Source organism: Larimichthys crocea, chromosome VI, assembly GCF_000972845.2.
Source record: "Larimichthys crocea isolate SSNF chromosome VI, L_crocea_2.0, whole genome shotgun sequence".
Lineage (NCBI taxonomy): Eukaryota > Metazoa > Chordata > Actinopteri > Sciaenidae > Larimichthys > Larimichthys crocea.
This window is the reverse complement of record NC_040016.1, coordinates 19,618,520-19,637,931: the sequence shown is the minus strand read 5'-3', so window position 1 is coordinate 19,637,931 and position 19,412 is coordinate 19,618,520. Positions and strand designations below refer to the sequence as shown.

Below are 19,412 nucleotides of genomic sequence, written 5' to 3'. Positions count from 1 at the left end.
CCTGCCTTACTGCGAGCACTTTCAGAGTTTGTGTTGTTTTATTTGTACAAAGTGAATCCTCATAAATCCCAGTTCTTCATATTTAAATTTACAACCAGTCAAAGATAAATCTGTCATGAGGAATGTAGGAAATGCAGATACCAAAAGACCAAGTGAGCCTGGCCAGGTCTGAAAAACAGCGAAAGATCCTGCAGCTTCTGAGAGATAAAGGAGGTCTGAGAATTCAGCAGCATGGACGTCGATTGAATGCCTTTCAGTCAAGACCAGATTTAAAGTAGCTTTAGGTCCAAGAAGTCAGATTTATTGAGCCACTGGGTGGCCTACGATCCAACAAACACGCTGGATACAATTTTCCGAACATGGCAGGAACGTGGTGTGAATATTTATTTGGATTTCTTTGAGAAATCTTTGAAGCTTCTAAAATATCAAAGAAGCAATATTTCTTTGTTTGTTTGTTTAGTTTTGATTCAGTATTTGGAGAGGACTGAGGTTATTTCTAGATGTTCTGATACTTCTTCATCTGAGACGGATGTTCAACATGTTTATTTGTGTTATGAGTCATCCAGCTGAATATGATATTTGTTTGTGACTGCTGTGATCTCAGTAGGTTACATAAATTTCCCATGGTCCCTATCTGCTGTACATTTTGTCAGGCAAAGTGTGAGCAGAAGGAGGGCGAGACTCACACCTGTACCTGTCCTGATGGCTACGCCGGAGACGGACACATCTGCTATGGAACATTACTGGACGTAAGTATTCAGAGTCAAGATCTTTGATCCTAAGTCCTTAAATCAGGAGTCATCAAAGTCTGATTCTCTGTACGCCAAAATGTTGATTAAAGATGCTTCTGACAGATTGAAATAACAGCTGCAGCCTGCTGGAGGTTCAAAACTATAGAATTGGATGACATGATATTATTATTAATGTTACTGACATATAAATAAAAGTTTAATTAAGAAGATGTATGTGTGTCTGTGTTTGTAGGAGCTGGACATGAACCCAGAGCTGTATCTTTTCCACCGACTGACTGAGGTGTGTAAGAACCAGATTAATTGCTCTATAGTTACTAATCAGATTCAGCTGCTTCATCAAATAACACAACACTAAGGGTGTATTTTTGTGTGTTGTCTGTCATCAGAAGTACAGTCACCTCTCCTTGGACCTGAGTGGGAACTTCACACTGTTGGTGCCGACATCAAAAGCTATGAGGAATGTGACTTCAGATCGGTTCTGGATCAGCCGACACAACCTGCCTCACTTCCTGCGGTCAGTCGCCTCACACAGTGACCGACACACTTTCTGCTCTCAAAGTTCGGACACATAGACATCAAATCTGTAAACCGTCTGTCTTATAGGCATAGGAGAGAGTTTATGTCCAGTGCTGAGAGGTTCAGGAAAGAAGAAACGCGATCTTCCCATCTGACAAGCGAACCAGAGGCCGAGTTAACAAGTCTTTTCTAAGATTTCTTCCAGGTCAACGTGAACTGGACATTTAATCATAAAACAACCTATGAAACGCCGTGCTTTGACTCTTACTTCAGAGATGTCTGACATACCGTTCTACACAAATCTGCATCAAGCAGCTTCATCTTGTGGGCACTGACCAAACGTTCACTCTTCCTCCTTGGCCTTTCAGTCATGTGAGCAGAGTGCCCTAGTTTACCAGCTGTTCCTCTACCCCAGTGTTTATGTGATTTCTAACTTGATCTCTGCTCCAAGTTTCCAGAGAGCAAAAATGAGTTACAGCAAAACACACGAGGCGCAGAAATGATTTCCACATAACGAGCAAGTTGCAACAAGCTAAATCTTCGCAGACAATAGACAGTCGGCTCAGAGATCGCATTTTGGCCGTTTTATTCTGTCACTTTCGCACCTCACCTCGCACTGTGAAGCTGCACGCAACCAAAGCCTGCACAAACGTGACCGGACAGGACTACTCGAACTACAAATGATGCCAAAATCTCGATCACTCCCCGACATTCTGCATTTAGTTACAGTCGTTCACAACTTGCCCCGCAAGTCGTCACCAAAACTTACAGCAGAGCCTGAGCCAACCTGATTCATTAACAAGTATCGCGGCATAGAGCTCCACTGCCGTCCAAAAAACGAATAAAAAACAACAACAATGAGCCACACTGTTGCACTTGGTGACATGTTCCTTTGTTACCATGAACCCACACACACTGCAGTTTATTCTGACTCAATCCCACGTACACCGTCCTGCTGCCAGGAGTACTCACCAAAGCACCAGATGATCTATTTATGAGCCATTTTGACAGATTTACATCTCACATCTTGGTCTTCTCAAGAGATTTGTTGACAATAAGATGTGTAGAATATCATGCAGTGTAGAATATCGTCAGCACCGGCGCTCAGGAGGCCGGCTGTTATCTCTGACGATGTTGATGTTTGAACTGGATCCACCAGAAAGTTGAGCAACCGATATTCACTGCACTTTTTGACCCGTCTCACCTGCACTCGTGACCTCCAGAACCTTTACTGCCTCCACAACCGGGTCACCTGTGATCTCAGTGACCTGCTCCACCACTACACTCCGTCCCGCAGCCTCCGCTCTTCCAGTGCGAACCTCCTGACTCCAAGCACTGAGACTTGGGTGACAGAACCTCCGTAGCTGCCCTCCTCCCTCTTTAACTCTCTCCCCAAATACATCCGTGACTGTACTGACTTACCGACCTTCAAATCACTGAGAAAAACATGCCTTTGTGAAACTGCTTTTAAAGTTTAGTGTTTCATTTAGTGTGCTGTTTGGATGTTTTTGATATTTTCACCATGTAAAGCATCTTTAAAATCTCTAGAAAAGCACTTTATTTAAATAAAATGTATTATTATTTATATTATTATTATCAGTGATGTTGTAAATTGGATTCGATGGGACGCAGATCCTTCAAGCTTGAAGCCTCGTCCACAGGCTCCACAGTCGTAACCATTTCCCCTTCGCTCTCTCTGGTTGCAGGGCTCACATCCTGCCGGGGGTCTACTCTGTGGAAGATCTTGACAAGCTGGTGGGTAGCAAGCAGCCCACCCTGAACCCGCCCACGTTTTGGGAGATCAGCAACAGCAGCGGGGTAAGAATGGCGTAACTGTGACAGACTCAGACTGAGGTTCATGCGATCCGAAAGGAGATTTGGGTGGAAGATTCTCCCTGCAGCAGTACATGATATGTATATTCACACTGTTGTTATTGAACTGTGGTCTGTGCTGTGCTCGTGTCAGGTCTTAGTTTCTGTTTTCTTGCTGGTTTCAGTTTCTGCACAGACACAAACTTGGAAACCTCACTCAGTGCTCAAGTACCCAGAAAACCACATCCCTACTCGAGCTCTCCTCTTACCTCACAGACATGATATTTATATCCATTTTATCAAATGTTGAACCATTCCTTAAATTACTCCAGCAAACACACCTACAGATTAAGGCTGTATTATGTTTATTGACTAGCACACAGTTTTTATCTGAACTGCAGTCTCATAAATGTTTTAAAATCTTACTTACGTCATTATCGAATGTGTCTACGCAGCTCAGCTTCACTCACAGAGACGCCTCAGCAGATCAGACATTAATTACATGAAAATTGCCGAAGCCATTGCTTTGGGCTTTGCACCCAGGCTGAGGAGTGAACTGGTGAGAGAGAGGAGACCAGGACCAGGAGGTGTTTTGTCGTAGAGGTGGTAGAAAGCTCCGAGATAATCTTGTCCTTGTCTCTGAGCTTCAGACAAACCTAAAAGCATCAATAAAAGCCTCCTGCCACGAGCTGTAATCAAATCCACGTAGTTAAAACAGAATAAAAGGCAGCCAACTTAAAACTTACTTTATAAGTGTCGGATGAATACAGACTTTACCATGTGAAAACACGTGGATGAGAACAGTCAGATGTGAAAGTGTAGCAATAAGTACTGGCTTAGAAACTGGATGAAAGTGTCACACAAGACACACGAAAACACACACACACACACACAGAGTAAATATTTACCTGTTTTTGTTCTGTTCCAGGTGATCTCCGTCGGAAACGCCTCCATCATCAAGCACAACCTGCCTGCAATCAACGGCTACATCCACGTCATAGACAAGGTGAGATTCATCCAGGTGTGGGCGAGTTGAACGGACAACATGCTGGTGATTTAGACACAGAGCTTTACCAGTGGTGGAGCTAGTTTGTGCTGATGGCGGAAAGATCATGGGGTCGTGCAAAAAGGGTTCATGCTTTTAGATCCATAAAAAAAAAAAACTAAAACTTTGTTTGTTTGTCGTCAGTTACTGACCCCATCCCGTTCAGAACTCCCTCCGATGCCGCCCACGCTGATGGCCTTCCTGAACTCCTCTACCAACTTCACCCTCTTTAAACAGTATGCTCTGGTAAGATGCCTGTCTGTCTGTCTGTCTGTCTGCCTGTCTGTCTGTCTGTTCCTTGTTAGTTTCCTCCATGTGTTTAACTGTCTGTGTTCTCTTCACAGATGTACAACCTGACAAAGGAGCTGAATCAGGCTGATTTCACCCTCCTGCTGCCAACAGATGAAGCCATCAGGCAGCACCTCAGCAGGACTAACTCCTCCGTCCTGGTAAGTCCTGATGATATGAACCAATGCTGCCTTGAAACTATGATCAAAATAACACAAAAAGGCAAGTACACAAAATATCCTGCATCTTTTGCTATACTTACAAACACATGTTTACATTCGTACATACACAGAACGGTCTTACATCCTGTAGTTCTTCATTCATCCTGGGTGTATATATCCACGTATACTTTATCTGTCTGCTTAAATCCACCCATCATCTCACAGTACATCACAAATTAACTCTTACGTTTCTATTATTCACATAAAGAAATGGGAAGTAACTCTAAGCCTCAGTGGTACAAACAAAGTCTGCTCCCGTCGGGGTCATTGATTGATCGATTTGATAAATTTGATCCATTTACTCCAAATTTGGTTGAATTTTTGCTTTTGAGTCCTCAAAGAATAAGTCGACTTGTTGTCAACAACAAAGTTATTACATACCAATCATCCAGTGTAGGTGGTACCGGACTTAGCCGCCTTCTGGTGATTGATTTATTTTTTACTTTGCAGCTCAAAGGTCCCGCAGCAGCTTTGTATCCTTCCTCTGTTTCAAAACCAAAACATGTTCCTGATAAAGAGTTTAACAGTGTCGGAGCTTTGAGCTCAGTGCTCGGTGCTCTCTGCGGTGATGATTTGCCACAGTGTCTCCAACGCATCAATATTTCTGTATCTCTATTTGAAAAATCTTATAATCTTTCCAGCAGTGTTCTCTCCACTCCATGGAAAAACTGCAAATTTTAAATGACATCTTCATGTCATTCTTTTGTCTGACACAGTTCATTTTTACTGTTTATGGTTGTTTTGTTTTAACCAGTCAGCAGTGACTAACACATCCATCCGATCAACATCTGTGTCAGTCAGCACAGACACTGATGCTTGTAATCTGAGTTTTTATGATTCTGTCACATTGAGTGAATTCCACCTAAAAGCTCTGACTGGTCAGCTGTTTTGTTTTTTCTGTCTGTCTCTGTTCAGGACTCTGACGTGCTTAAGTACCACGTGATTCTCAGAGAGCTGCTCTTCCCTGACCACCTGTCTGACGGCAAGTTGAAAAGCACGATGCTGGGCGAAGACTACCAGGTCCAGTTCCATATAGATAACAAAAACCAGGTAACCATACCTCTGCCTTTTAGGTGTTTTCTCACAACACTGAAGGACCAAACTGCTGCTTCTACATTCATACCAGATTTTCAGATTGATCTTCATCTTTTCAGGCAGCCACAAGTTTCATTTCATTCTAAAATCAAAGTGCAGAGAAGTAATCCTTCACAGTCGACTTGCAGACAGATGTTTGGTTAGAGTTGTGTCAGCTGCAGAACAGCAAAATGAAGACAAGAAACGAGTAAACTCTTTGCTGCTCTCACTAAATCCATATTTGTTCAGCATCTGTCTTCTGAGTTTGATTTTATGACGGCAGTGATTGTCAATAAAGTTCTTTTTAGCAGGGTGAGCTCTCCGCTGAGGACAGTTTCTGCTCACTGCTGCGTTATGCAGCCGATGATATAAAAAGTTTGACAGAAGATTAAATGTTGACTGTGACGGACTATCTCTATGCAGCAAGTTTATTTACTACAATCTGATGCAATGGTTCATAGTTAATGTGCTAAGACACGCAGACAAAATCTGGTCTTTTGAAATCTCTACCTGTCTCCCCCTCTCGTCCTTCAGACAGTTGTGAACGGGGTTCCTCTTGACGGCACTTTCACTGAGACCGAGTACGGCATCATCATGGTCCTCCCTCAGGTCCTCAAAATCCAACGCAACAGATGCAGCAAACACGTCACCGTGCAGGTCAACGTAAGGATGGAGGGAGAGATGATGGATGGAAGGGTGGATTGAATGAGTGAAAAGATAAATGAACAACTGCATGGATCGATAGACGGATGATGGATGAGGACATGAGTGGATCTATGGACACATGGACGGATGAATGGGTGAATGAATGGAAGGATGAACCTGCTGATTATGTATGTGTGAAAGGGCTTAGGTGTGGTGATCAATAAATCTGGCCAATCACAACACTTGTCGCTGTGTGAACTCTGAGCCAATCGTGATGAGCCACCTCACCAAAGAGTCTCATTGTTGTGGATGATGTAGAACATTGCAATCAAGTAGCAATCTCCATTTTTGTGGAGGAAGTGCCAAAAACTGCAGTTCCTCAAACGTCCACTTGAGGCTGGCTCCAGAAGTGAGTCAGTCTCCATAAGTCCCCATGTTCAAATGTCCAACTTCACAGCAGAAATAAACATGTTTACAGCCTGGTACAAAAAACAGTTTTGGTCTCTGTAGCTAATTTCCCCGTTCATGACAACTGTACTGAGGGTGAATTTATATACAACTCACCTGTTCAGATTATATTAAGGCTTAAAGTTATGCAGGATTAACAGTGTGGCTGTTTTAATTGACAGGTGGGTGCCTTTACAGCTGGCTTGTTTGAGCAACCAGGCGTCATTCAGCCCGCCTCAGTTCCACCGTGTTCATTTCTAGATAAAAGGCTGGACTGCCAAGATGGCAACGACACGCTGAGCTGAACTGTGTCCATGTTTAATCTTATTAACTCCTGCAGCCAGAGACAGTTAGTGTGAATGTTTTTAACAGTAGAAATCAATCATGATCATATCAATCATGCCGTGTTTCGTAATTGATGCTTGATTGATTCATTTAAAACATTAAACATTGCCAGGCAAAGCTCGATGATGTCTCCTACATAGACAGGCAGCCATGAGCAGCCAGTCTGATGTTTGCAGAGGGGTGTGTGGTTATTTTGTTGCTGCCTGGTGTTAACCTAGTTCAACAACCTTGTGTAATGGCACTTCTCAAATCAGGAGCTGCTGATTTGCTGCAGAAGCTACAACTACAACACATCACTAAAGGAACCATACTTTATCTTTGAATACAGATGTGAATGCATCTCTGTGTGATTGAAAAAGCCTCTAACATGCTGGGTGGGTGGATGTTTGTCCTAGTTATTCCAACCTCTCTGTCCTCTCCAGGGAAGGTGTGCGGACTGTGACGGACCACCTCGATGCCTTTTCGACTACAAACCAGTAAGAAAGCCGCAAGTCCACAGGACTAGAACCAGATTATGTTTAATCACACTGTGTTACGTCTTTGTTGTTTTGAGCATGTTTAAGCCGGAGTCGTGTTTTTATGTGCATTTCGTCTGTATCATTCGTTTCTGTCTTCCAGCTGTCAGCTTGAGTTTCTACTGTGTTTTCAGATCAAAGCACAGTTTCCGGCCAACATGCGTTCAAACTGTAGATACAGGAAGCGAGTCGGATCCAGGAGGAAGTTAGTGCCAGGCTGTGTCATCAAATGTCTCCGGGTACTCACGGTATGCTGACACCAACGCTAATGCAACAGAATGTAACAGCAGCAATTCAATCTTTAAAATAAATAAACAAAAAGTGTTCTTGATCACAGTCTTACTTCTAGCATTTAAACTAAGAGTAATATTATTACTCTGACTGCAAGTAATACCAGTACAGTGATACCTGCAACAATTGTGATGTCAGAATAAAGGCTAACATTTACAGTACAAAACAAACACTGATGCCTGAATGACAAAACAACTTACTACTACTACTACTACTACTACTACTACTACTACTACTACTATTTACAGTACAAAACAAAATAATAATAATAATACTAATGGTCTATCCTGCAGGATAATTCCTGTTGCCCCGGTTACTACGGCCACGAGTGCTTCAAATGCCCTGGAGACGTTGGCAGCTGGTGCTCCAATCATGGGCAGTGTCAGGACGGTAACGAAGGCAACGGGGAGTGTCGTTGCTTCGAGGGTTTCCATGGCACCGCGTGTGAGGACTGTGAGCCGGGACGATACGGAGTCAACTGCTCCTCCAGTGAGGAACAAACAAACACACACACACACACACACACACACACACACGTTTCTGCCACAGGAGGGCGTTACTTTTTCAGACTGACCAAAGAACAAGAGCAAACACGAAACACTAAGAAACTTGTTATGTTAACTCACACAGTGATAATAAACTCTGAGCTAATAACTTTTGTGTGTGTTTGTGTGTGTGTGTGTGTGTGTGTGTGTGTGTGTGTTGCAGAGTGTGTGTGTGACCATGGGAAGTGTGAGGACGGTCTGGCAGGAAGTGGCAAGTGTGTGTGTTATAAAGGTTGGAAAGGAGCTTCCTGTTCTGTAGGTAAGACACACACACACACACACACGCACACACACACATATATACGCACAGTGAAAATGTAACCACACTCAATATTTTCTCTACCCTGTTATCACATGAAATCTTTGTGTGTGTGTGTGTGTGTGTGTGTGTGTGTCTCAGAGATTAAGGACGACGCCTGTGGAGGTGTGTGTGACGAGAACGCCAAGTAAGTCTTCCCGTGTGTGTGTGTGTGTGTGTGTGTGTGTGTGTGTGTGTGTGATCTGGATTAAGAATCACTGGGTCTGTAGAAGCTGTAAATGTTCCCAGAACACACGATCGAATAACCTACCTTTGTTACCACGGCGGACCACATGCCCATCGGCTCCTCCTGCAGGTCGAATACGATCAGTGATTTTATCACTCAGGTGTTTCCAATGATACTAATTAAGGTTCGGTTCCATTTATTGCAGCAGAGACTTTACAGTGAGCCAACACAGCAGCACCCTGACTCTGTTTGACCTGAGTGGACTTTTACCTTTTACGAGCATCATTGAAAACACCTGTGTTTACCTGCTGTTTGATGTCAGACATCTTCTCATCTGTATTTGATGGTGCAGCTGTAGACAGGAAGAAGACAGTAAAGTTTGGAGAGAGAGAGGGAGATAAAATGTAAAGGGACACAGGTTTGGGATTGAACCAGGGCTTAACCTCGGTTAATGGGGCTCTCGCTCTACCAGGTGAGCTACCGGGGCACCCCCAGCTTTGTAGCTTTTTAACATTTTAAACATCTCTCAAACTGAAGGAAAAAGTGCATTTATTTGGGGATTTGCTCAGACATGAGGCCCACAGGCTAGAACCAGCCCAGTAAAAGGTCCAATCCGGCCTACTGGATGACTTTAAAAAGTAAGAAAATCGCAGAGAAGAAGAATATTTCAATAAAATACTGTTATGTAGTGTTAATGTTCGGTTTTCCTGGTCACATAGCTGTATCTCAGAGTCTGAATCAGGTTTATTGCCAAGTAGGTTGGTGGCCCATGCGCTAAAATGAGTTCGACACCCCTGATCTAGTGACTATTTCCAGCAGCAGGGCGGCCACATGTCACCCGGTTCAACAATGGGGCCCGTTTGTAATGTTCTGTGGCTTGGAGTAATAAGATCCTGTTGTAAAACAAATGCAGTACTTGATAGTACGATCAGTCCGTGGTTGGTTTGGCTCTGCACATGGGATTTGTTGACGATAAGAAAAACATAGCCAGACTTTAAAATGTGGCAAAATGGTTGCAGATGATCGCTGCTCTCATCTTCAGTACAATGTGTGACACACTGGAGTTATTGAACCGTTTATCCTCTGCTGCAGCTGTATCACAGGACCAAAGGGTACGGCCCCGGCCTGTGTGTGTGTGGCTGGATATGAAGGCAATGGAACTTACTGCAAAGGTAAAAAAACACACACACACACACACACACACTGTACGTGAATCAAATCTGATTACTTTTTTCTCTCGCTGTCTCTCAGAGCTGGATTTGTGCAGCAGGTCTAACGGTGGATGTTCAGAGTTTGCTGTGTGCACAAAGGTCTCAGCTGGAGAGAGAACCTGTACCTGTAAAGCGGGTTACACTGGAGACGGAGTCGTCTGCCTGGGTATGTAGTCCTGACCTCTGACCTCTGACCTCCACATCTCTAACCCGAACCTCCTGTTTTAATACATAATATTTTAAACAACCTGAAAATTGGTACTGTCACTATTACCCCTAACCTAAAACCTGGGCGTGGTACTAGATGATCGTCTTTCTCTCTCTGAGCACATTTCCTCCGTAGCGAGGTCATCTCGCTATGCATTGTACAATATTAGAAAAATCAGACCGTACCTGACCCAATATGCCGCTCAGCTCCTGATACAGGCTACAGTCAGCTCCCGCCTCGATTATTGCAACTCGCTCTTGGCTGGCCTACCTGCTTGCGCGATCAAACCTTTGCAAATGGTCCAGAATGCCGCAGCGCGACTGGTTTTCAATCAACCTAAAAGGTCACATGTCACCCCACTCTTCAGCGACCTGCACTGGCTGCCTGTAGCTGCCAGAATTAAACACAAAGCTCTGACGCTAGCCTACAAAACCACCTCAGGATCTGCCCCTGTCTATCTCAGCGTCTTACTAAAGGCTCACGTCCCGACCAGGGCGTTACGCTCCGCTCATACAAACCGTCTAGTTGTACCCTCGCCTCTCGCAAAGCGAGGTCACTCTAAACTCTTCTCTGTGGTCGTCCCCAAATGGTGGAATGACCTACCAACGGCTACTAGAACAGCAACATCCCTTTCGACCTTTAAAAAACTTGTAAAAACCTTTCTGTTTCGAGAATGCTTCCCTGCCTAACAAAACTAACAACTACTCTGTGCTCCTTTACACCTTTCTCAGCTTATGTCCTCCTCTGTAAGTCGCTTTGGATAAAAGCGTCTGCTAAATGCAATGTAATGTAATAATGTAATGTAATGTAAATGTTTGCAGTTTGGAGGTTGAAGGCTCACTCAGCTACTTTTGCCTCACAATAACTTGCTCCTATTTTTTTTATGATCCATGATCCGTATAACAGTTACGGCCTTCTTGGACACAAGGCAGCAACGGCAGCCCATTATGCACAGCAGCACAGCACAGCACCGGTGTGTCTGGTTGAACTTTGGCTGTAGTGTGCACTGAACCTAGCAGCAAGATCACCACAAATCACAACTGACAGTATAAAGAATGGACGACGTATGTGTGACGTCACCCACAGGTTGTGGGCACTGTGGCCATGTTGGCAGTCCAGCCTTTTCTTCCACCCGGCTGATCTAAAAATCAGCAAAGACGTGGCTCATCAGTATTTGGTGCTGGTTATGGCTGAATCTATGATGTGATGGATATTTCTTCTGTATTGTTTGCCAGACAGCAGCAGGGCGAACAGGCTGTGTCTAACGGCTAATGTCCTTTCATATTCTTTTAGCTTTGTGCATCTCAGTAATATCACTGATGCTCTGTAGATGGTTACCAGTGATGTGGGTGTGGGTCTCTCGGGCACATCCCATACCAGTTAGTTACTTTTTCAGTGAGGATGCTTTCTGCTGTGTAATGGAAAATTGATATTACATGATTGTGTGTTCTTTTATAACCATATACAGCCATGTTTGATCTCAGTAATATTCTAAAAAAGTATAAAACTGTGTGCCTTTATAGTCTTGTTTGGTTTTACTCAGTACCTTGCACATTTAGAAATCTTTCTCTCATTTTTGCAAGTTGTTTGTAGCAGCAGTAGTTGGATGTATAAACTTGACCTCGGTTCACACGGTCCAGCAGAGCTTGATGTAGCACTTTAAGTATGACTACTAGGACTATGTGTATGAGTGTAGTAATGTCAGAGGAGCAGTCTCAAAACTCAAAACATTTCAGACAGTTACTGAGTTTGAAATACAGACAGTCACTTTTGATTTTCAGGGTATTTATGACGACATCAGGCTCAGTTAGATTGCGCCTCCGATAAAGCTGAAGCCTTGCACACTAATGTGTACATTATCTACAGCAAGGCATGAAGCTGTTTCAGCCTGTGTCAGGCCTGGATTAAAGAGATATGTGATGATCGATATTCTCCTGCTCCTCTGACGTTGCTACACTAAATGTTTTCTGCAATGATTTCATACACTAGACTATCGTTTTGTTTTCTCGAGATCTCGAATTAATTATCTCGTTATCACGGGAAAACGAGTGGAATAAAATGTATGTATGTATGACCCTTTAGGGCTTCCGTAGTATTGACCTAGGCTTCTATTAGTTTGTCATATTCACCCGGGTTACATTGAGGTTTGATAGCGATGAGCATATTCCATTGTAGCCACCTGCAACAGTTAGATAAGTAAATCATAATAATGACGAATACTCTTTAGGAAGTGTTTAAGAATCAGTGTGGGACTGCGCCACCCTGAGCATTTTCTGCAAACGGTGCATTTGTAGAACTGTTCCTCTAAAACAGAATAAAACCTTTAAGGACCAATTAATTGACTCAACTCAATTTCAGCAACAGTTGTTTCTCGGTAGAAGTTAACAAGAACTTAGCACATGAGTTTTGCCCTCTTACGTTTCGGTAGTCCAGCCATCGCTTGACAGCTCCTGCTGTTCACCTGCTCCACTTCAGCTCCGCTGATGTAGACAGTGTGAGACAGTCTGTGTCTTCACCTCCTTTTTTTTTTTTCCTAAAATCAACAATCAGCTTTTTGGCTTTGCTCACACTGAGCAGTAGGTTGCAGCAATCAGCAAGTTTTGTAAAGGTGAGGTTGTCGGGTTGTCAAATACTGATGCTTTAAAGTGGGAGAATGAATTCTGCCTGCTTTGTTACCATCACGCAAAGTGTCTCCAGAAAGGCTGAATCCTCATCGTTGTATGATGATGATGATGGTGGTGTTGTCGTTCTCTCTCCATATTGGTGGTGATTGCAGTTGTGGGTGTGCAGCATGAGCAGGAGTGAGCCCCGTAGGGCTCTGGTGTTCAGCAGTGAAGTAGAGGAGATGCGACTGCCAATCCAAACTGTCTGCCGTCTGTTAGCGAGGAAGTCCAATATCCACTCACAGTGTGGTCCCTCAAGCCCAGAGCGGTGAAGCTTCCCAACCAAGGTGATTGTGTTGTTTTCGAGATGTTAGTGCTACAGCTAGTCGTTTAGACTCATATTTTCATAAGCGGCTTTAATCATATTCTTCTCACATCCACTGTGGATACCGAGCGAGGCCGATCCTCTGCATGCAGAGTAAACTTGGCAGCTGACTCTTCGAGATCAAAGCGAGCGTAAAATCTATCTCATCTGCAGCTCATCTCGTAGCGCCAGCGTCCGCACACATGATGGACACCTCCTCCTGCTTTTGTAGCCTGTGACGGTCCGGATCATGTGCCACATGTCCTCGGCGTCGAGGTCTCTGCTGGTGCCTCCGCTTTGCCTTCATTGCAGTTTTCAGTCTCTTTCTGGAGAGTGATTTTTGGGGCCCTCGCCTCATCAGTTTATTGTTTTTATGATCAGCAGATAATCAACACCTCCAGGTTGGTGCAGTTCTTGTTGGTGTTGGCATCTCTCAGCAGTCACGTAGAGCTGCTGAAGCTTCATCTGTACTGAGCTGTTTAATCAGCGGGGGGTAAAATCCCACTGTCACCTTTTTATGTTAAATTTTAGATCCTGACATGTTTGGAAATCCTCTTGTTCTCTTCTCCAGAGTCATACGTGAAGATGGAAACCAGTTTCATCTTTGTGACATCCAAACACTCTAAATTCTGTCTGTCTGAGTCGCATGTTGTGCATGTCATGAAATGAATTTCAAATCTGTTGTGTGTTCACAGAGATCGACGGTTGTCTGGTCAACAACGGAGGCTGCCACAAGTCAGCAGACTGCATCAGAATAGGCGCAAACATTGTAAGACGATAAGTAAAAACAGACGCATTGTTGAGGGACTCTGTTTCAAATCTAGTTTTGGTTGATCTTGTGCTTCTGTTGTGAATTTTGTACATTCATATGACTTATTTTGTTAATGCTCTTCTCCTCCAGAAACAACCGTTCAGTGTTTGCAACTCGAAAAAGTATTTTGGTGCTGATAGAAAAACAGAAGTTAGGGAGAAATGATTTGCGGAGCATGTGTGGAGGTGGGAAACTGATGGATGTACTGTTGTCTGCTCTGTTGTCATCTCCAGACGGGCTGCAGGTGTCAAACGGGCTTTCAAGGATCAGGATTGTTCTGTTATCCCGTCAACCCCTGCAGAAATGTATGTATCCAGTCATTTAGCTGATTCCTGTAAAAAAATTAATTTGTAAATGTCTCCCATGGCCACAAATTTTACTCCTCAGACAGAACTTTAACATCAAAATGTAGGAAAATTTGTCTTCTTACTCACATAAACCTGCTGAAGCTGTCAGACTTATAGTTTTGGCTCTACACGTACAGATGCGTCAGATGCCCCATCTACTCCCATGTAAACTGAGAGAAGAAATTTTGTTTGTGTGTTTGTGCAGAACAATGGCGGCTGCAGTCGGTATGCTCGCTGTGAGTACATGGGTCAGGGTCAAAGGAACTGCACCTGCCTCAGGGGTCACGTGGGCGATGGCTTCAGTTGTCGGGGAACCACCAACAATGTGAGTCACATGACCTCTGACTTCCAGCTGACGTCTGAACTCCACATCCCCTCCCCTCCGTCACAAGATGTTGTGTCTGTCTGCCTGTCTTGCAGGAAGTGTTCAGAAATCCAGAGAACGCCTTCTTTACTCGGATGTTATCCGTGAGTCAAATTTAATTAAAATTTAATTTCCAGTTATTTATTTCATGCTGCTCTGTTTGTTTAAAATTAAAATGTTCGGCCCAGCACGTTACACAAGACACGACAGCTGGCCAATCAGAGCTCCTGCTGCTCTGGGGGTTCGACTTCATTTCATTCACACATGATTAAATTAAAGCGATGATGAAATGGAAACTGAAGATATTAAAGTCCAGCTGAAATTCAAACGGGCAGCACGATGGTGCAGTGGCACCGTGGTTGCACAGAGGGAACGTTCTGGGTTCAAACCGAGTCAGCCGACTTGGACCTCTCACTGGCATGGATCAACAACAAGACGAGGTTTTCAGGGAGGGCTGACGGGGAGCAGAGCCGGTGTCATGCCAGTACTGGCCTTTACTTCTCTATACAACGTTGAAGAAGTGATGTCAGTTTGACCTTCAGCTTCTTATTCCTGTCTTGAGACGTCCTCATCTCTTTGATACAGATATTTGGAAGACATTTGTGGGAGAGGGGGACAAAGGAAAGGCAGCTAAGGGCAAATGATTAATTGCAAAGTGAGTGTTGGTCTTGGGCTCTCTGCCTTACATCTTCCTCCACACGGGCACTAAAAATAGTTTGTTATATCATTTCAGTTCCAGCAGACTCTGCTGAAATCATTTGATTCCACTGGAGTCGCAGCAATCAGTGGAAACAGATACAGAAACACACAAAAGGGGGCGAGTGTAGCTCCTGAGTTTAGTTTCTTTGGTTCCAGAGTTCATGTGACGTTTCAAGCCTCTGCTTGTTCACTTTGTTTTCTTTGTTTCTCAGGCGTCAGATTCTCGTAATCTCTATGGCGACGGACCGTTCACGGTCTTCGTCCCTGCAGAGGAAACCAACAACGACAGCTCTGTGTGTACAACGTCTGTTTGTGTATTTTCTAATGTAACAGTTACAATATTACCAAGCATGAGTTGAGTTTTCACCAGCTGATTCACGAAATTCATCATATCACAACTACTTTTTGCATGTGAGTCTGGAATATGGTGGCTGATGCATGATATGTATTGTACTTCATTGTGTGTGTGTGCGTGTGTGTGTATGTGTGTGTAGTACGGGGAATGGAGAAGCGCCGGTCGTCTTTCTGATCTGGTTCGTTACCACGTCGTTTCTTGTGAGATTTTGACCTTGAGTGACCTCAAAACCACCAAGCTCGCTGTCGCAACGTCAGGACACACACTGCACTTCAGCCTGAAGGAGGTAACACACACACACACACACACACACACACACACACACTTGTCCATCAGACACATTTTCAATGAGGCCGAGAAAACATTCATCGTGTTGCCATGACAAAAAGAAAGCAGGCGTTGGACTGAATAATGCAAAATGTTGGTCGTTAAACTAATCAGGCTGGCTGCGGATCCTTAAAAAGTCGAGATGCTTTTCTCCATCAGTCCACTTTTCTGTCCTCTCTCTGTATAAATATGAAGTTGTTGATGATCCAGAGTGAAGATAAATCCACATTTAAATTGAAAAAATAATCTCTGAGCCGGTAAATGGCTCCAGCTCTGCCTCTGGGTCTCTCCTCTCTCCTCCAGAGCTCCCTGATACTCCACCTCGCCCGGTCCTCCCCACAAAACACTCTGCAAAGCCTCATGATCTACTCGGAAACTTTCGATCCATGTTCTGTGTGAACACACCGTCACTCCTTCACTTTGTTTGAACCTGCACGTAGCTTCTGCTGCAGGCTGCCGCTCTGAAACATTTTAAAGGAAGTGACTGTGTTTGTGTGATTCTCAGGTTGTCATGGAGCTGTTAGCAGCAGGCGCGACCTCTGATGACATCTGTGCTGTTTTATAACTCCGAATGACACAAAATGACTCACGTCTGTCAACAGACTACAGAGTCGGGCTGAAAATCCCTCTCCCTGTCTCTCCTACATCTTCACCTGTCTCACAATCTGTCTCTCTCTCTGCAGGGTTCGGTCTGGGTCAACAACAGATCGAGGATTGTGAGGAGCGATTACACCACGACTAACGGAGTCATCCACCATGTTGACAAGCTGTTGACGCCCTACAAGCTGCAGGACAAACCGGTCGTCGAGCCCAACGTGGTGTGCTGAGTTTAATTGAAATGAATAAATGATTGATCAATCGGAGCTGACAGACAGGCAGTGTGACCTCTCTCTCTCTCTGTGTTTAGATGAATCTCACATCAGCAGCTGTGTTTTATGGCTACAACCGCTTCTACAAACTCATAGAGGTACAAAATTATCAACCAGAGCTTCTTCTCCTGCAGCCAGTCTGGACCTGAAGTCCCTGCAGTCCTGCTGCAGATATGAGATCAGACTTTATATGCTCAGTATTAGAGGAGTGGGGCAAAAAGAAACTTTTACTATGATTTATACTGCCAGAGTGAGTACTGGTAGTAATCTATGTATGTACTCCTTGTGCAGGATGCAGGGTTAATCCCTGTGCTCAAGGAGTCCATCCACCAGCCGTTCACCATGTTCTGGCCCACGGACCAGGCCCTCAGCTCCTTGCCAGCTGAAAGACAGCGCTGGCTCTCCAGCCCTGACCACCAAGACCAGCTGGCTGCCATCGTGAAGGCTCACATCATACGCAACTCCAAGGTAGGAGGAGGAGGAAGGCCTGATCGGTAACACAGTGTCTGTCTGACCATCAGTTGTAGGTGTGGTAACCATTTTCTGTGTGTGTGTAGATTCTGAGTATCAGTCAACCACATGCATTTTCGTCGTTCCGCACCATGCATGGATCAACCATCAAGTACAGCTGTGATAAGAACGTGGTGGTAAGAAAAAGACACACACACACACACACAACACATACACCAATCCAACAGTTAGCCACGCTGACTTCGGCAGCTGGCTGTCGCTATAGTAACTGGTGTTGTTTCGTGTTTCCACGGTGACGTTGGAGCGAACACTGTTTCATATTGACAGCGACGAAACATCCTGGATCCCGACGAGCAAATCAAATGATCCGTTCTTCTTGCTCTGGTCTGCTTCATGTTCACACTGACTTATCACCAGCGAGCTGTAAAACCTGAAGTGATTCGTGCTGACAGGTCGTTGATCTGTGATTTCATCCTCCTTCATCAGCACTACATGGAGTAATCCAAATCGACTGATTCTGAACCGAGTTGTTTCGTTGTAAACGGGAGAAATTGAACACGATGATACTAACTTGTTGGAATTAAATAAATTTTACTATCAGATCAGATCTAAACAGCTTTGTTCCAAAACATGAACCTTACTGGGACGTGCAGGCTCCGAAACATCAAGTGTTAATGATTTTGAATTTCAGGCATTGTAAGTGTCTGTTTTAGTTTATTCTGACAGTCCATTGATTGTGTGTGTGTGCGCTCAGGGTGCTGTATTGATTAATACTAACGCAGCCAGGGTCGAGGAGCGCTTCCTGGCCTTCAAAGAGGGCATAGCCTATGGCATCGACCAGTTACTGGAGCCACCTGGCCTGGGAGCGCATTGCGACACCTTGGAGAACAAAACCACTTACGTAAGTAGTGCTAATACTGTTACAATCCAAATGCCTAATAATACTGACGTCTTGACAGTGCTGACACCAAAATGAAGGAAACTGTCACAGCTTCTTAGCTTTTGTTTGATCTCCTCTGTCGCAGTGTAAAGAGATCCACAAAAGAGACAGGTGTGAAGTAGGAGACGTATTTTCAGAGTTTTTGAACCTTTATTGGATAGAGCAAGGACTCTACCCTCGACCAGGACTCTCCTGTAATGAACTGATGCACAGTCCTGAGAACACAGTGCCAGAAGAATGAATAGCTCACTACAGACACACAGAGAGCTATAGTGACTGACTCGTCTCAGCACGTTTAGCAAACCTGCAAGTAGTCCCTACAACACGGAGACACAATTTCAGACCAGGCCTTAATGCAGCTACAAGTACCATTTCCACTAGTGAAAATACCACACAGCTATGGTTTATGTAGTCATTTATCCTTGTGCTGGAAGCTGACCTGAAGCTTTGTGTCTTAAAATGTCTCAGGGACGCTGTGGAACATGCTACAACCCTCCATCTTGCCCCTTTAGACACCAAAACACGGTAAGATCTGCTAATAAAAATCAGAACATTAGCAGCTTGTACAATACCCAAACTATGTAAAGATAAATGCCAGTCCTGCTTTCTTCCAGGGAAAGACAGAGTCTTGTTTGAACTATCGCTCCAGACACGGGATGGGGTACTCTTGGTATCATGACCTGGACGATCCTTTCAGCCGGAGGGGCTGTAAGAAAGTTTGCGTGTTTGCATCCTGGGTGCAAAAGTGCTGCAAAAACCACTACAGCCGAGACTGTCAAGGTAAGGAAGGCAGAGGTTTCATCTCATTTAGCCCACTGAGTGTGAAAACGGTCCACTTCCAGGAACACCTGAAACTTTTTCG

General features: G+C 44.3%; 1 protein-coding gene across 3 annotated transcripts in view; it reads left to right on the top strand.

Annotated features, from left to right (window-relative positions):
* Positions 1-19,412, top strand: part of stab1 (stabilin 1) — a 60,611-nt gene that overhangs the window by 23,396 nt on the left and 17,803 nt on the right. For all 3 annotated transcript variants that reach the window (XM_027278819.1, XM_027278818.1, XM_027278820.1), the window contains 29 exons: positions 654-749; positions 985-1,032; positions 1,139-1,266; positions 2,975-3,086; positions 4,009-4,086; positions 4,270-4,371; positions 4,470-4,574; positions 5,550-5,684; positions 6,243-6,371; positions 7,568-7,621; positions 7,795-7,908; positions 8,245-8,440; positions 8,660-8,755; positions 8,897-8,942; positions 10,074-10,153; positions 10,233-10,358; positions 14,063-14,136; positions 14,412-14,483; positions 14,731-14,850; positions 14,946-14,993; positions 15,801-15,881; positions 16,083-16,229; positions 16,954-17,088; positions 17,178-17,237; positions 17,431-17,607; positions 17,697-17,786; positions 18,365-18,511; positions 19,019-19,075; positions 19,165-19,330. In XM_027278819.1, coding sequence (XP_027134620.1) covers positions 654-749; positions 985-1,032; positions 1,139-1,266; positions 2,975-3,086; positions 4,009-4,086; positions 4,270-4,371; positions 4,470-4,574; positions 5,550-5,684; positions 6,243-6,371; positions 7,568-7,621; positions 7,795-7,908; positions 8,245-8,440; positions 8,660-8,755; positions 8,897-8,942; positions 10,074-10,153; positions 10,233-10,358; positions 14,063-14,136; positions 14,412-14,483; positions 14,731-14,850; positions 14,946-14,993; positions 15,801-15,881; positions 16,083-16,229; positions 16,954-17,088; positions 17,178-17,237; positions 17,431-17,607; positions 17,697-17,786; positions 18,365-18,511; positions 19,019-19,075; positions 19,165-19,330 — 3,019 coding nt within the window. The remainder of the gene's footprint in view (positions 1-653; positions 750-984; positions 1,033-1,138; positions 1,267-2,974; positions 3,087-4,008; positions 4,087-4,269; positions 4,372-4,469; positions 4,575-5,549; positions 5,685-6,242; positions 6,372-7,567; positions 7,622-7,794; positions 7,909-8,244; positions 8,441-8,659; positions 8,756-8,896; positions 8,943-10,073; positions 10,154-10,232; positions 10,359-14,062; positions 14,137-14,411; positions 14,484-14,730; positions 14,851-14,945; positions 14,994-15,800; positions 15,882-16,082; positions 16,230-16,953; positions 17,089-17,177; positions 17,238-17,430; positions 17,608-17,696; positions 17,787-18,364; positions 18,512-19,018; positions 19,076-19,164; positions 19,331-19,412) is intronic.